At 39.7% G+C, this 18,155-nt stretch overlaps 1 protein-coding gene across 2 annotated transcripts in view; it reads left to right on the top strand.

Annotated features, from left to right (window-relative positions):
* LOC311289543 (protein NLRC3-like) overlaps positions 1 to 13,281 on the top strand; it is a 74,590-nt gene extending 61,309 nt beyond the window's left edge. For both annotated transcript variants that reach the window (XM_084407628.1, XM_084407629.1), the window contains 2 exons: positions 11,788 to 11,834; positions 12,367 to 13,281. In XM_084407628.1, the coding sequence (XP_084263754.1) occupies positions 11,788 to 11,834; positions 12,367 to 12,905 (586 nt within the window). In that variant the 3' untranslated portion in view covers positions 12,906 to 13,281. The remainder of the gene's footprint in view (positions 1 to 11,787; positions 11,835 to 12,366) is intronic.
* The last annotated feature ends 4,874 nt before the right edge of the window (positions 13,282 to 18,155 follow it).

Here is an 18,155-nt window from a genome sequence, read left to right as displayed (position 1 = left end):
TAAAGGCGACACTTCCGGTTTTCTTCCCACTGGAGCCTCACTTTCGATTTCAAAATAACGGCTGCGTGAAATCAGCGTATAGTGGAGAATTGTGAGAGATCGAGAAAGCGTGTGTAAAGTTACCTGCATTCACAGTAGAAATTGCATTTTCCTTCAGGTCAGTCCTATATTCATAATAAAATAATCCGTTTGAATGTCCGCTGCGATATCTTGTCCTTTTAACAGTTAAGTTAACCGTTAAGGGGTTTTCCCGTGCATATAACGTTAGTCATCTGTCAGTTGCGTCTTCCTTCTCTGTGAAAACAAGTTTGAGTCTTTTCAATATAAAAGTCTTCTCTACCGACCTGACTCATTCGTAAGACAGCCTTTGCCGCCATCTATTGGCGAAATAATGTATGTAACTTCTGTTGCTGTTTATGGTCAGGGACTATTTTTTCCAGCGGAAGGAATGCTTTTAGTGATTTTACTTCATGAAAGTTGCATAGATAAATATTTTTCGACTTTAATATTTGTATTGTGTGGCAACCGTTTTATAAAAGCAATAAGGTACTCGAGGCGAGTGCTGTATCGTGAATAAGTAACGGCTGAAGGGCGTTGTTAGGCTACAGCACAGCCTCTCATACCTTATTGCTTACATATATATTTAAATGAGATGTGAGGAAATATTTGAAGTTGTTATCAGAAAGTAAATGTGAACTAAATCTCCATCCCCAATAAGTTCTGGCTTGTGTAAACCTTAAATCCAAAGAGGTGGGGGCATGATCGAGATGATGGTGTGTTCAAGTCCTCCTGGGAAGTTCGTACTTACGAGGTGGGAAGTTCGTGTTTACGACAGCACTGCGTTCAAGTCACTTTCCTCGGAGTAAGATCGCAGTGTACTTTCTCTTAATTAATTACACAAAAATACAGCAAGGTTCTTAAACTCTATTTCTAGAAAATTAAGAACAAAGAAATGTGCATCAGGTGTACTTAGTTTTTTTATGTTTTTAATTAATTTATTAAGACACTACAAACTTTATCGTTACATATCACACTGTTATATTATAATGCCATCATATTCTGAGCAGGCAATTAGCTTACTTCGCTGTAAATAGAAAAGCCTGACAATATCACTGCTAAATACCTTTAAGTATTGTGGTATTCCGCCATGTTTCTCACTGACACGCCCACAACTCGTAAATGTCAGGGCTTAAAGAAATATCCCGAGTTTCCCACTCGTATTTGAACGCACCATGACTATACTATGATAGTCGCAGGAATTGACAGTGTGTGTATCATTCTATCATCCAAAAGAAAAAAATAATCAATCCCCGAGTATGAACAGTGAACATGCGAAAAGAAAGAGAAGACTTTACTAGTTGGAAGCCTTGACCTTCAGGGATTTGACAGGCCAATCTGTTTAGTTTAGGTCTCTAGAAGTCTGGCAGTTTGACAACGTGGTGTGTTTTAAAGAAGACCTGTCCAATATTGTATTTTGAACCAAATTAAAATCTCCCCCTATAACTATGTGATGACTATCAAGATTCTAGAGTATAGAAAAAAATGGTAAAAAAATGATATACATTTTTTTTCCCCAATTGGGGCCACATATGCATGCTAAAACAACTGGGACTGTTTGTAAAATTCCAGCCACAATAACATAATGACCATTTGGATCTGAGATCACTGATTCAGGTTCAAAAGCAATGTTCTTATGTAGAAGAATCGCTGTCCCTCTTGCCTTCACAGCAGTTTGTAGTGAAAACTGTGACCATGTACACTTAATGTGAGAAACATCCGAGGATGAGAAGATGAGTTTCTTAATCCAAGTCTCCTCTTGAGGGACTGTAAATGTGAAGGAACTTTTTGGTTTTAACAATATTATTCAAACCCTTTACATTCCAAGAGATAAAATTAATAATTATATTTAAATCTTGTTGTGCTACCAGCCATTTGTATCATGTATAACTATTGCAGTACTCTGATCCATGAAATGTCCTGAACAAAAAAAAAGATAAATAAAGAAGAGGAAAAAACAGAGCTGAGAAAAGAAGATCCATAATAAGACCAACACCAGTTAGCTGGCCCTTATACCCACCCCTGCTCTCCCTTTAAACTAGCCACCAAGAACTTGCATATTTCTCTGGATACCTTGTCTTCCTATTGAACTCTTATTTACAGTTTTTTACGATTGCTATGACAGATTTTTCAATACTTTTAACAATTTTCCAAAACTCTTAACACAGTTAGCACTACATCCGTCTGTGTAAGCTATACTATTAACACATTTCTTGTTGCTTTAACACAAAATGCATACAATTAACACAAATTTAAAATGCTTGAACTTCTTTTATACACAAGCTCAAACAAGACCAAAACAATGGATTTTTACTGCCAAATTTACCAATGCTTTCACACTGTATGTCAGAACAGATAACACCATGTTCTAAACCTAACCTTACAGGCTAAAGTCAAGGTGAACAGCTGTTTATATTGTGAATTGAAACACAAATATATCCCCTGTATTTGATTCCATTGCTACTGAGAAACAGCTGATTGAAGTTATGCAAATATGGGACAATGTGGCATTCCACCATTCCCGTGCAGTCACAGCCTGGTTTGACGCCCATCAGAGGATGATGTCCATTTTCCTTGCCCCTTACTTCCCTTTCCTCAACCCCATTGAGGAGTTCTCTCAGCCTGGAGATGAAAGGTTTTTGACCATAGTCCACAGGACCAAATGTCCCTCCTGTATGCAAAAGATGCTGCATACCAAGACATCACAGCTGAACACTGCCAGGATAAAGCAAGCCAAAAGATTCTTCCCAAGATGCCTTGCCAGGGAAGATATCAGGTGTGATGTGGATGAGAACGTGGACAAATGCAGAAGACTGCGCAGATTAGAAGATGGCTTTTTCTGTTTGTATATTTTGTATTTTCACATACAGTAATACTGTAAATGGCAGCTATATTGCATATTTTTGTTATTTTGCAGAAATGTCCTGTTGCAAATAAAGCCGTTACTGCAGCAATTCTGTCTCTGTCTTCTTTTTTTCATAAACCATACATTCTATAAAGCTACTCTAAGAAGGGTAATTTATTTTGTTGTATTGAATTTCTGCTGCAAAAAAAAGCATGCATTTACATTACAAACAAAACAAAAATGTAGAGAGACTTAAAGGGATAGTTCACTTTGAAATTAATTTTTGATATGTTTTAGCTTACCTCAAGGGCATCCAAGATGTAGGTGTCTTTGTTTCCGCAGTAGTTTCAATTTTGATATTTTTAGGTCAAACCGTTCTTGTCTGTCAGTCATATAATGCAGGTCGATGGTCACTGTCTCAAAACACAAGCACAGAGTCCAAATTAAAACAATTCCCCATCATCCAAATTAAACAATTCCCCATCGTAAGTACACATTGATGGCCTAAGACACGAAACGAGCGGTTTGTGTGAGAAAACGAACCGTATTTATAGCGTTTTTACCTCTTATACACAGCCACGTCCAAGTGATCTGATCTGACGTGTACGCAGACTGGTGCATAGATATAAACACTAGATGTCGCCTTGTCTACAGCAGTTCATTGGAACGAATATCAAAAATTAATTTCAAAGTGAACTATCCCTTTAAAAAAACAAAAAAAACTGCAGTGCAAAACACAATCTATGATCAATACAATATACTGTCTGTTGTATAAGGGCAGACCTGACACATAAAATAATGCAGTTTCTGTAATTTCAGCTGATGATAGTGTTTTTTTTTGTCATTGTGTTATGATTGACTAAATGTTCCTGTTGGAAGAGAACATGTGTTAGTGTTTTGAATAATTATTTGATTTTGAAACATGTTTGCAGTGTTTTGTTAGACATAGTGTATTGTGTTAGTGTATTATTGTATTTAGAAAATTAGTGTTGGAGTTTAGTTTACAATGTGTGATTTTGAGCATGAAATTAACCGGTTTGCCAATTGTGTGTTTTAGGTGTGTTGGTGCGTTAAGAGTTTAGGAAACTTGTTAAATGTATTGAAAAAACTGTCATAGCAATTGTAGAAAACTGTAAACCACAAACCTTATTTTCCCCATCAACACATTATAACTCCCAACCAAGAGAATATCCGAATTAGAATTAGTACTGCATATATACATTTTTTAATTCCTTCAATGACAAAATGTATTTTGGTAACACTTTATTATAACATTCAGTTGTAAGTCATTTATAAGTGATTAGTAAATGATTAACTAATCATTTACAAAACATGACTATGTGTTCATAAATTGTTACTTTTTTTGTATCTATGTAGCAATTAGAGGGTGCAGAACGTGTTGTAAATGCCTTGAATACACGTACAGTTTACACTTTAGATTAGGGGATGCAGAAAGTGTTGTAAATTATTTATTCATGCGTTTACACATCATCTATAACAGGTGTTGAACACTGTAGTGTGTAGTGTAGTGTAGTGTAGTGTATTGTGTAGTTTGTACTGCAGTGTAAGTGCTGACTGGTGAGGGTATAGACAGCTGTCTCCTGTAGTGTGTAGTGTAGTGTGTTGTGTAGTGTGTAGTGTGTACTGCAGTGTAAGTGCTGACTGCTGAGGGTATAGACAGCTGTCTTCTGTAGTGTGTTGTGTAGTGTAGTGTAGTGTGTTGTGTAGTGTGTACTGCAGTGTAAGTGCTGACTGCTGAGGGTATAGACAGCTGTCTTCTGAAGTGTGTAGTGTGTTGTGAAGTGTAGTGTGTAGTGTATTGTAGTGTAGGGTGTAGTGTAGTGTAGTGTGTCGTGTAGGGTGTAGTGTAGTGTAGTGTGTCGTGTAGGGTGTAGTGTAGTGTAGTGTGTCGTGTAGGGTGTAGTGTAGTGTGGTGTGTAGTGTAGTGAAGTTTTGTTGTGTAGTGTGTAGTGTAGTGTTGTGTAGTGTGTAGTGTAGTGTAGTGTAGTGTAGTAGTGTGTAGTGCAGGGGCGTAGCCAGAATTTTATTTTTGGGGGGACCCATCTTAAAATGAGGGGGCAACTAATATATATATATATATATATATATATATATATATATAGCCTAGCCTAGGCTATAGCAGTCTACGACATAGATCGGTGATTATTATCTTTTACATGAGTCTACATGGGCGATTATAAAAAGTGTCAATATGTCATCTTACTAACGCGATAAACGTTATATATATATATTTATATATACATATATATAGCCTATATATTTAGTTCCCGCAAAAACAGTATTGTAGGCTATCTGGTCGGTGTTGAAAAGTCCATTTTTAATTTTACGTAAAATGCGATATCCGCCGTGTTATTCTGTCATATTTTCTCCCTTTCCTTTTCCCTTTCTCTGCAGAATGCGATACGCTCAAGCTCAACTAATCACAGCGCAGTGAGCGCACCATTCCACGCTTTGTAAACCGTAACGGCGGCGCTTTGAATAAACCCGGCATCCTAGTTTTCCTTCTACTTTGTGATCCAAAAAAATTATATATAATAATAATAATTTTGACGGCATTGGTGACCCTGTGGTGGTTTCTGCGGTGGGGAAGAAACGTAAGCCATCGAAATCTAATCATGTAGGCTACTTGAGGAGATTAAGAAGATGAGGCTCGCGGGAGGAGGAAAAATGCCGACTGTTGCTTGTTCTCACACGACAGCATCAAACTTCTGTCACGCTGACACTTTGACCCCAGGGGATCTTTTGAAAAACTTTCAATTGTTTTACTCAAAGTCAAAGAAAACCGAGCAGGACCAAGCCATTTTACAGCTGATCGCCATAAAAAAAGTTCAGGAGGTATTTCTTAGCGATGGTTATTTAATGTCGGTTATTTTTAGTCCAGTGCCTGTAAGTTATATAAGATTAGTATTGACCAAGTTCAGAGGCTGTCATATGTGGATCAACTTACTTTGTTGTGTATTTTCAACAGTTAAAATATGAAAAATAACTTTTATATTGATTCAATGGATTAATTGCATTTTGGAAAAAAAAGTGTCATGAATTTATTGCATTTTGGGGGGAAACTAATCCTTTTTTATAATAAATATGAAATTGTTATGTTATTATAACCTAAATATGCTATGTGAAAGTTTGAAACAAAAAATAGTAGTTTTCATCTTTCCACTCTCTTGGTAAAGAAAACACATTATTACTCAAATTAATCATAATGGATTTATCGCATTTTGAAACCAAACTCTTCATACACAAAAGATATAGGCTATACAGGAAATGTGGTCATCACTGGTTGTGAAGGCGGTTCATCAATTGCAAACAAGTCATTGCGCATTGTGCCGATCTGAGTCGAAGTCTCACCACTATTCCTGTGATGAAATATGTGCGTTTCTGTCTCCTAGCCGCTTCACTCGCTGTCGTCTTGTAGTAAGCTGAAGCAAACTCAGATGTAAATGGCTTATTTTCTCCTTCTCGCTCATCTGTTCGTGCCTAATATTGTACTTTGCACAACGCTGCCATTGTCACCGCATGAACTCTCACGCGAAGATGACAGCGTATAGATTACACACAACACGTCAAATCAAGTTTGAAAACAGCCGCATTTTACCACGCAGTATTTTGATTGGTCAATCTATCAATTAGCGCATCACAACACATCAACAATTTCTTATTATTATTATTTAAAGGGATAGTTCACTTTGAAATTAATTTTTGATATGTTTTAGCTTACCTCAAGGGCATCCAAGATGTAGGTGTCTTTGTTTCCGCAGTAGTTTCAATTTTGATATTTTTAGGTCAAACCGTTCTTGTCTGTCAGTCATATAATGCAGGTCTATGGTCACTGGCTCAAAACACAAGTACAGAGTCCAAATTAAAACAATTCCCCATCATCCAAATTAAACAATTCCCCATCGTAAGTACACATTGATGGCCTAAGACACGAAACGAGCGGTTTGTGTGAGAAAACGAACAGTATTTATATCGTTGTTATCTCTTGAACACAGCACACGTCCAAATGATCTGACGGCGCGGGCGGGTATAGATATATACATAGATGTCGCCTTGTGCTGTTTTCAAGAGATAACAACGATATAAATACTGTTCGTTTTCTCACACAAACCGCTCGTTTCGTGTCTTAGGCCATCAATGTGTACTTACGATGGGGAATTGTTTCATTTGGACGATGGGGAATTGTTTTAATTTGGACTCTGTGCTTGTGTTTTGAGCCAGTGACCATCGACCTGCATTATATGACTGACAGACAAGAACGGTTTGACCTAAAAATATCAAAATTGAAACTACTGCGGAAACAAAGACACCTACATCTTGGATGCCCTTGAGGTAAGCTAAAACATATCAAAAATTAATTTCAAAGTGAACTATCCCTTTAATTTTAAGCAATCAGAAATCTGAGGGGGCCGGACATGTAAATGAGGGGGCCTAGGCCCACCCAGGCCCCTTCATAGCTACGCCACTGGTGTAGTGTGTTGTGTAGTGTGTACTGCAGTTTAAGTGCTGACTGCTGAGGGTATAGACAGCTGTCTTCTGTAGTGTGTAGTGTAGTGTGTACTGCAGTGTAAGTGCTGACTGGTGAAGGTATAGACAGCTGTGTAGTGTAGTGTGTAGTGTAGTGTGGTGTAGTGTGTACTGCAGTGTAAGTGCTGACTGCTGAGGGTATAGACAGCTGTCTTCTGTAGTGTGTAGTGTAGTGTTGTGTGTAGTGTAGAGTGTAGTGTAGTGTGTAGTGTAGTGTAGTATCTACTGCAGTGTAAGTGCTGACTGCTGAGGGTATAGACAGCTGTGTAGTGTAGTGTGTAGTGTAGTGTAGTGTGTACTGCAGTGTAAGTGCTGACTGCTGAGGGTATAGACAGCTGTGTAGTGTAGTGTGTAGTGTAGTGTAGTGTGTACTGCAGTGTAAGTGCTGACTGCTGAGGGTATAGACAGCTGTCTTCTGTAGTGTGTAGTGTAGTGGGTACTGCAGTGTAAGTGCTGACTGCTGAGGGTATAGACAGCTGTCTTCTGTAGTGTGTAGTGTAGTGTGTACTGCAGTGTAAGTGCTGACTGCTGAGGGTATAGACAGCTGTCTTCTGTAGTGTGTAGTGTAGTGTGTACTGCAGTGTAAGTGCTGACTGCTGAGGATATAGACAGCTGTCTTCTGTAGTGTGTAGTGTGTAGTGTGTACTGCAGTGTAAGTGCTGACTGCTGAGGGTATAGACAGCTGTCTTCTGTAGTGTGTAGTGTAGTGTAGTATGTACTGCAGTGTAAGTGCTGACTGCTGAGGGTATAGACAGCTGTCTTCTGTAGTGTGTAGTGTAGTGTAGTGTGTACTGCAGTGTAAGTGCTGACTGCTGAGGGTATAGACAGCTGTCTTCTGTAGTGTGTAGTGTAGTGTAGTGTGCACTGCAGTGTAAGTGCTGACTGCTGAGCAGTGGTGGAGGAAGTACTGAATCTCAGTACTTAAGTAAAAGTACAAATAACCAGAGACATATTTACTTTAGTAAAAGTAAAAGTACCACAGTGAAAACCCTACTTAAGTAAAAAGTAAAAAGTACCTGATTTTAAATGTACTTTAAGTATTAAAAGTAAAAGTACTTTCATAACAATTTATTATCTTAATGTCTATATTCTAATAATTAGGGCTGTAACAATATGCAATATGAAACCGAAATCGCGACACTCGGATCCACGAACCTGTGTCGCGGTGTGAGTGCGAGAAGGCAGAATCGCGACACACCCCTTATTTGAAGTTAACATTATACAATACGTAGACCTGGATAAATTTAAAATTGGGCAATCCCAGCGTTATGGTCATGACAATTGCAGTAAAAACTTGAAATGTAAATTCTCAAATACCAATTGAAACTGTTTATATATCCATACTCCCTTAATAAAGAAGTCCAGACATTAGAAAAATACTAGTCTACTACAGACACATGCGTTTTATATTTTAATATGAGGGAAATATAAATCCGTAACGGACGTGACACAAAAAAAATCTTTAACTTTTAGGTGGCAAAATATTTTTTTGTAATTCTGTGAATTTCACTGTGCAAACCAAAAGTAATACCCACCGGATGAAGAACATATCACAGACCATATCATATTCATTTTATTTTTGCGTTCACATTTATGAGGAAAAAACAATGTTATGGACGTGTCAGTTCTCCGTTACGCATGTGAGCGCTCTGAAAGCGGCACTAAAATACTGCTTTAAAACGTTCACAGAGACCTCAAAAGCCCTTCTTTAAAGTGAATTTCGTTTCGTATTAATTGTATCTTAATTTTAATCAATATTTCATTCATGTTTCATGGATTTAATAAATAAGTAAATATAGCAGAAAATAGATCAGGACACGGAGGCGCGGGCGCGTGAACTGGTGAAACTCATGAACCGAAACTCAGGTCTGTACTTGCCTCACAGACCTGAGATGTATATATATATATATATATATATAGAAAACTTGAAATGTGTACTTTTAAACAGAACAATTCAAAACGAAAGAAAACAGACTGTTTTCTGCATGTAATCTGTATGAAATGTGCATTTCTCTCTGGCGCGTTCACTGCAAAGATCGCGCGTCAGCATCAATTAAAATGTCTCCTTGTTATATTTTACATATTCATAATCATTACTTTTGCCGGTTCTTTGTGACAGCTTTATTGGCAGCGCCACAGTTGCATGTTACATGAACGCGTCAGCACCGAAAACATGGAGATTTTTTTTCAATCCCTGTTTTGGCAAGGGGAAAAACTGATCAGAAAATGTAACGAAAATGTAACGAAACGTTGTAGAAATGTAGTGGAGTAGAAAGTATAATAATTGCTGCAAAAAGTAACGAAGTAAAAGTCAAAAGTATGCACTACTGATTCTACTTAAGTAAAGTACAGATACGTGAAAAATGTACTTAAGTAAAGTAACGAAGTATTTTTACTTCGTTACATTCCACCACTGCTGCTGAGGGTATAGACAGCTGTCTTCTCTGAAACACATGGAGTCTTTATCTTGCACCCAGCGCAAACTGACTTTGTACACTGACGCATCATTCCTATTGTCTATTATTTTATTATTTTGCACCCGATGATAAAAATTCCGCCGGACTCTATGTTTAATGAATTCAGCCTTTCTTCAAAGCAAATCATTTAGTTTAGACTAATATTAGACTAGTATTAGAAAGAGTTCTTTAAGACATTTTCAACAGATCTTAATCATTTTTTCTTCAACTTGATCTCTTTGGCAAATTTGTTTCTTTCATACTTTGTTTAAATTTGATGAAAAAGAGAAATCTCCAATAAAGCCTTTTGTGGCCATCCATACCATCATGTGATTATCCACACTATCAAGGGTTATGTTCAAAAAGAAATCTGTTAAAACCCCAGAATCCTGTAGAAGAGATATATTAAATTGCCATCATGTGAGCAGTAAATAAACGTGGTCAGCAGTGGGTTGTGGTCAGATATTACAGCAGGAAGGATTGTGACGCTCTCAAAACACATCCTGAATTCACGAGAACACAGAATATAGTCTATTCTGGAATGTGTCTGATGCCTCGAAGAGAAGAAAGTGTAATCTCCAACCAATGGATTCTGAACACGCCAAACATCTATGAGATTAAGGCTTTGCATAAAGGATTTAACATTTACTGATGTTATCTCTTGTGATTTGGAAAATATAGTAGTGGATTTATCATCAAATCTGCAAGTGCATTCATGTCTCCTCCAATAATAAGTGCAGACTCATTTAAGAGCAGCAACTGATTAGTTAACCACTGAAAAGAAACTGCATCAGAAACTGCTGGGGCAGAGACAGAAACAAAAGCTATTCTCTTGCCCTGATCTTCCTCATCTGGATGCTTGTACAGAAACAGCTCAACCTGCCAGATTTATCATTGCTACATTTCTCAATAATAAGAGGAAGGTTTTGTTTAATGAGTGTAAGAGACCCTTTGGTTTTTGTTTCATCACTGGACACAACAATGACTCTATATTTTTTTTATGTAGTGTCTAACCAATGATCTGTAGTGTTTATAATATTGACTCAATATTAGTCACAATCTTACACATAGATCTTACACATTAATAATTAGTCATTATTATAATAATTAGTCATTAGATCTTACACATAGAGTACATAAAAAATACTTTATTTTTGAACTAATGAGCTGAAGAGGAGGATGAGGAAGAGGATGAGGAAGAGCAGGTGTGTAAGAGGAGGATGAGGAAGAGCAGGTGTGTAAGAGGAGGATGAGGAAGAGCAGGTGTGTAAGAGGAGGAAGAGGAGGATGAGGAAGAGCAGGTGTGTCAGAGGAGGAAGAGGAGGATGAGGAAGAGCAGGTGTGTCAGAGGAGGATGAGGAAGAGCAGGTGTGTAAGAGGAGGAAGAGGAGGATGAGGAAGAGCAGGTGTGTAAGAGGAGGAAGAGGATGAGGATGAGGAAGAGCAGGTGTGTCAGAGGAGGATGAGGAAGAGCAGGTGTGTCAGAGGAGGAAGAGGAGGATGAGGAAGATCAGGTGTGTAAGAGGAGGATGAGGAAGATCAGGTGTGTGTGAGACGGTTTTACAAGCAAAACAAGCAAACATACCAGTTTTGAAAATGTTGTTCTGAATTTATTGCATCAGTGTGTAAGACTATGTTGTAGTGTGTGTGTGTGAGGGCAAAGTTTAGTTTTTTTCAGCAAGAATGTGTGTGTGTGTGTGTGTGTGTGTGTGTGTGTGTGTGTGTGTGTGTGTGTGTGTGTGTGTGTGTGTGTGAGAGAGAGAGAGAGAGACAGAGAGAGAGAGAGTGTGTGTGATTGTGTGTGTGTGTGTGTGTGTGTGTGTGTGTGTGTGTGTGTGTGAGAAAGAGTGTGTTTACTGATTAACTGTGTGTGTTTTGTAGTGTGGATCATGGAGGAGAGATCAGGATTACAGCAGGACTACACAAATGTACGACTACACACACACACACACACACACACACACACACACACACACACACTTTCTCTCTCACAAACACACACACTCTGACACAGACTCACGTATGCACATGTATCACTCACATACACACAAACTCTTTCGCTCTCTCTCTCTCTCTCACACACACACACACACACACTCTCTCTCTCTGTCACACACACATGCACACATTCTCTGTCTATCTCACACACACACACACACACACGTAAAACTTGCTTGTGAAAATTGTGGCAAAGCAATTAAAAAACTGTAAAGATCAGACAGTTTCATAATTCCTGATTACAGAAATATTTGAACATAAGAATCCTATGTTTTCTGTTTGGTAACCATGGCGATTTCAGTCAGAACCTCATTCAGGACAAAAGCTGTTACAGAATGATATTTCTTTAGTGCTTTATTATCATTGGTTGCTTACAATCCTAAATGAACGAGTCAGATCTGAAATGAAGACTCAAGATAGAAAGTTTCTGTAATTCACTGATGTGTGTTTTCTCTCCATCAGTTTCTCATCAGTTCACTCTGGATCCGAACACAGTGAATACACACCTCCGTCTGTCTGAGGAGAACAGAGTGATTACTAACACTCACCCAGAGCTTCAGCCGTATCCTGATCATCCAGACAGATTTGATGAATATAATCCTCAGGTGTTGTGTAGAGAGAGTGTGTGTGGACGCTGTTACTGGGAGATTGAGTGGAGTGGTGGTGTGTGGATATCAGTGTCATATAAGAGCATCAGCAGGAAGGGATGGGGTAATGAGTGTGGGTTTGGATCTAATGATCAGTCCTGGAGTTTGTTCTGCTCTTCCTCCAGTTACTCATTCTGGCACAATAACATAGTGACTAAACTCACTGTAGAGCCCATCAGCAGGAGAACAGGAGTGTGGAGAGTAGGAGTGTGTGTGGATCACAGTGCAGGAACTCTGTCCTTCTACAGCGTCTCTGACACACTGAGCCTCATACACACAGTCCAGACCACATTCACACACACACTCTATCCTGGGTTTGGGGTTTATTATGGATCATCAGTGAAACTGTGTTGATGAATGAGAATAGCCTGATGAGAGACTCTACCCATAATGCTTTGAGCTCATGATAAATCAGTGACAGTGAGATGTTCTAGAGTCTCTTATTGTCTCTTCATTACATTAATAACACAGCTGAACTTCTGTCAGTGAAATAAAGAGAAACAGACAATGATACACAGAGAAGAGAGAGGAAATATGAGACACAATGAGACTCACTGAAACATGTCTGGATGATACGAGCAAAACTAGACTTTCAACTCTAAACTCAGTTTAACACATTCAGAGATGTTTATCTCAACTTCTCGGATCTGTTCAGAACATGATTCACACACACACACACACACACACACACACACACACACACACACACACACACACACACACACACACACACACATCGGATCTGTATAGAACATGATTCCTCTGCTTTGGGTTATGTGTGTATTATTAAAGACGCTTCTGCTGTAATATATTGTATACTGTACTAAACCTGTTAGTGGGGGTTCTGGATTGATCTTTATCTTTTTATTATTATCTTTGTTTTCTCTCTCTTTTATTTTGTCTCTCTATTGCTGTGAAAATAAGACATATTCAAGAGAATGAATCAATATCACAGTTTGTTGATCAATGAGTGTGTGAATGAAGGATCTCATGATTCTCTATAGAAACCTGTGTGTGTGTGTGTGTGTGTGTGTGTGTGTGTGTGTGTGTGTGTGTGTGTGTGTGTGTGTGTGTGTGTGTGTGTGTTATTAAACATGATTCCTCTGCTTTGGGTTGTGTGTGTGTGTGTTATTAAACATGATTCCTCTGCTGTGGGTTATGTGTGTGTGTGTGTGTGTGTGTGGGTTATGTGTGTGTTATTAAACATGATTCCTCTGCTGTGGGTTGTGTGTGTGTGTGTGTGTGTGTGTGTGTGTGTGTGTGTGTGTGTGTGTGTGTTATTAAACATGATTCCTCTGCTTTGGGTTGTGTGTGTGTGTGTGTGTGTGTGTGTGTGTGTGTGTGTGTGTGTGTGTTATTAAACATGATTCCTCTGCTTTGGGTGTGTGTGTGTGTGTGTGTGTGTGTGTGTGTGTGTGTGTGTGTGTGTGTGTGTGTGTGTGTGTGTTATTAAACATGATTCCTCTGCTGTGGGTTATGTGTGTGTGTGTGTGTGTGTGTGTGTGTGTGTGTGTGTGTGTGTGTGTGTGTGTGTGTGTGTGTGTGTGTGTGTGTGTGTGTGTGTGTGTGTTATTAAACATGATTCCTCTGCTTTGGGTGTGTGTGTGTGTGTGTGTGTGTGTGTGTGTGTGTGTGTGTGTGTGTGTGTGTGTGTGTGTGTGTGTGTGTTATTAAACATGATTCCTCTGCTTTGGGTTATGTGTGTGTGTGTGTGTGTGTGTGTGTGTTATTAAACATGATTCCTCTGCTGTGGGTTATGTGTGTGTGTGTGTGTGTGTGTGTGGGTTATGTGTGTGTTATTAAACATGATTCCTCTGCTGTGGGTTGTGTGTGTGTGTGTGTGTGTGTGTGTGTGTGTGTGTGTGTGTGTGTGTGTGTGTGTGTGTGTGTGTTATTAAACATGATTCCTCTGCTTTGGGTTGTGTGTGTGTGTGTGTGTGTTATTAAACATGATTCCTCTGCTGTGGGTTATGTGTGTGTGTGTGTGTGTGTGTGTGTGTGTGTGTGTGTGTGTGTGTGTGTGTGTGTGTTATTAAACATGATTCCTCTGCTTTGGGTGTGTGTGTGTGTGTGTGTGTGTGTGTGTGTGTTATTAAACATGATTCCTCTGCTGTGGGTTGTGTGTGTGTGTGTGTGTGTGTGTGTGTGTGTGTGTGTGTGTGTGTGTGTGTGTGTGTGTGTGTGTGTGTGTGTGTGTGTGTTATTAAACATGATTCCTCTGCTTTGGGTTGTGTGTGTGTGTGTGTGTGTGTTATTAAACATGATTCCTCTGCTTTGGGTTGTGTGTGTGTGTGTGTGTGTGTGTGTGTTATTAAACATGATTCCTCTGCTGTGGGTTATGTGTGTGTGTGTGGGTGTGTGTGTGTGTGGGTTATGTGTGTGTTATTAAACATGATTCCTCTGCTGTGGGTTGTGTGTGTGTGTGTGTGTGTGTGTGTGTGTGTGTGTGTGTGTGTGTGTGTGTGTGTGTGTGTGTGTTATTAAACATGATTCCTCTGCTTTGGGTTGTGTGTGTGTGTGTGTGTGTGTGTGTGTGTGTGTGTGTGTGTGTGTGTGTGTGTGTGTGTGTGTGTGTGTGTGTATTAAACATGATTCCTCTGCTTTGGGTTGTGTGTGTGTGTGTTATTAAACATGATTCCTCTGCTGTGGGTTATGTGTGTGTGTGTGTGTGTGTGTGTGTGTGGGTTATGTGTGTGTTATTAAACATGATTCCTCTGCTGTGGGTTGTGTGTGTGTGTGTGTGTGTGTGTGTGTGTGTGTGTGTGTGTGTGTGTGTGTGTGTGTGTGTGTTATTAAACATGATTCCTCTGCTTTGGGTTGTGTGTGTGTGTGTTATTAAACATGATTCCTCTGCTGTGGGTTATGTGTGTGTGTGTGTGTGTGTGTGTGTGTGTGTGTGTGTTATTAAACATGATTCCTCTGCTTTGGGTTGTGTGTGTGTGTGTGTGTGTGTGTGTGTGTGTGTGTGTGTGTGTGTGTGTGTGTGTGTGTGTGTGTGTGTGTGTGTGTGTGTGTGTGTTATTAAACATGATTCCTCTGCTGTGGGTTATGTGTGTGTGTGTGTGTGTGTGTGTGTGTGTGTGGGTTATGTGTGTGTTATTAAACATGATTCCTCTGCTTTGGGTTGTGTGTGTGTGTGTTATTAAACATGATTCCTCTGCTGTGGGTTGTGTGTGTGTGTGTTATTAAACATGATTCCTCTGCTGTGGGTTATGTGTGTGTGTGTGTGTGTTATTAAACATGATTCCTCTGCTTTGGGTTGTGTGTGTGTGTTATTAAACATGATTCCTCTGCTGTGGGTTATGTGTGTGTTATTAAACATGATTCCTCTGCTGTGGGTTATGTGTGTGTTATTAAACATGATTCCTCTGCTGTGGGTTATGTGTGTGTGTGTTATTAAACATGATTCCTCTGCTGTGGGTTATGTGTGTGTGTTATTAAACATGATTCCTCTGCTGTGGGTTGTGTGTGTGTGTGTTATTAAACATGATTCCTCTGCTGTGGGTTATGTGTGTGTGTGTGTGTGTGTGTGTGTGTGTGTGTGTGTGTGTGTGTGTGTGTGTGTGTGTGTGTGTTATTAAACATGATTCCTCTGCTGTGGGTTGTGTGTGTGTGTGTTATTAAACATGATTCCTCTGCTGTGGGTTATGTGTGTGTGTTATTAAACATGATTCCTCTGCTTTGGGTTGTGTGTGTGTGTGTGTGTGTGTGTGTGTGTGTGTGTGTGTGTGTGTGTGTGTGTGTGTTATTAAACATGATTCCTCTGCTTTGGGTTATGCGTGTGTGTGTGTTATTAAACATGATTCCTCTGCTGTGGGTTATGTGTGTGTGTGTGTGTGTTATTAAACATGATTCCTCTGCTGTGGGTTATGTGTGTGTGTGTGTGTGTGTGTTATTACTCATGATTCCTCTGCTGTGGGTTATGTGTGTGTATTATTAAACATGATTCCTCTGCTGTGGGTTATGTGTGTGTTATTAAACATGATTCCTCTGCTGTGGGTTATGTGTGTGTTATTAAACATGATTCCTCTGCTTTGGGTTGTGTGTGTGTGTGTGTGTGTGTGTGTGTGTGTGTGTGTGTGTGTGTGTGTGTGTGTGTGTGTGTGTGTGTTATTAAACATGATTCCTCTGCTTTGGGTTGTGTGTGTGTGTGTGTGTGTGTGTGTGTGTGTGTGTGTGTGTGTGTGTTATTAAACATGATTCCTCTGCTTTGGGTTATGTGTGTGTGTGTGTGTGTTATTAAACATGATTCCTCTGCTGTGGGTTATGTGTGTGTGTGTGTGTGTTATTAAACATGATTCCTCTGCTGTGGGTTATGTGTGTGTGTGTGTGTGTGTGTGTGTGTGTGTGTGTGTGTGTGTGTGTGTGTGTTATTAAACATGATTCCTCTGCTTTGGGTTGTGTGTGTGTGTGTTATTAAACATGATTCCTCTGCTGTGGGTTATGTGTGTGTGTGTGTGTGTGTGTGGGTTATGTGTGTGTTATTAAACATGATTCCTCTGCTGTGGGTTGTGTGTGTGTGTGTGTGTGTGTGTGTGTGTGTGTGTGTGTGTGTGTTATTAAACATGATTCCTCTGCTTTGGGTTGTGTGTGTGTGTGTGTGTGTGTGTGTGTGTGTGTGTGTGTGTGTGTGTGTGTGTGTGTGTGTGTGTTATTAAACATGATTCCTCTGCTTTGGGTGTGTGTGTGTGTGTGTGTGTGTGTGTGTGTGTGTGTGTGTGTGTGTGTGTGTGTGTGTGTGTGTGTGTGTGTGTGTGTGTGTGTTATTAAACATGATTCCTCTGCTGTGGGTTATGTGTGTGTGTGTGTGTGTGTGTGTGTGTGTGTGTGTGTGTGTGTGTGTGTGTGTGTGTGTGTGTGTGTTATTAAACATGATTCCTCTGCTTTGGTGTGTGTGTGTGTGTGTGTGTGTGTGTGTGTGTGTGTGTGTGTGTGTGTGTGTGTGTGTGTGTGTGTGTGTGTGTGTTATTAAACATGATTCCTCTGCTTTGGGTTATGTGTGTGTGTGTGTGTGTGTGTGTGTGTGTTATTAAACATGATTCCTCTGCTGTGGGTTATGTGTGTGTGTGTGTGTGTGTGTGTGTGGGTTATGTGTGTGTTATTAAACATGATTCCTCTGCTGTGGGTTGTGTGTGTGTGTGTGTGTGTGTGTGTGTGTGTGTGTGTGTGTGTGTGTGTGTGTGTGTTATTAAACATGATTCCTCTGCTTTGGGTTGTGTGTGTGTGTGTGTGTGTTATTAAACATGATTCCTCTGCTGTGGGTTATGTGTGTGTGTGTGTGTGTGTGTGTGTGTGTGTGTGTGTGTGTGTGTGTGTGTGTGTGTGTGTGTGTGTGTGTGTGTGTGTGTGTGTGTTATTAAACATGATTCCTCTGCTTTGGGTGTGTGTGTGTGTGTGTGTGTGTGTTATTAAACATGATTCCTCTGCTGTGGGTTGTGTGTGTGTGTGTGTGTGTGTGTGTGTGTGTGTGTGTGTGTGTGTGTGTGTGTGTGTGTGTGTGTGTGTGTGTGTGTGTGTGTGTTATTAAACATGATTCCTCTGCTTTGGGTTGTGTGTGTGTGTGTGTGTGTGTGTGTGTTATTAAACATGATTCCTCTGCTTTGG

The sequence above is a fragment of the Rutilus rutilus genome (assembly GCF_951802725.1).
Source record: "Rutilus rutilus genome assembly, chromosome: 4".
NCBI lineage: Eukaryota > Metazoa > Chordata > Actinopteri > Cypriniformes > Leuciscidae > Rutilus > Rutilus rutilus.
This window is presented reverse-complemented; position numbering and strand designations above follow the sequence as displayed.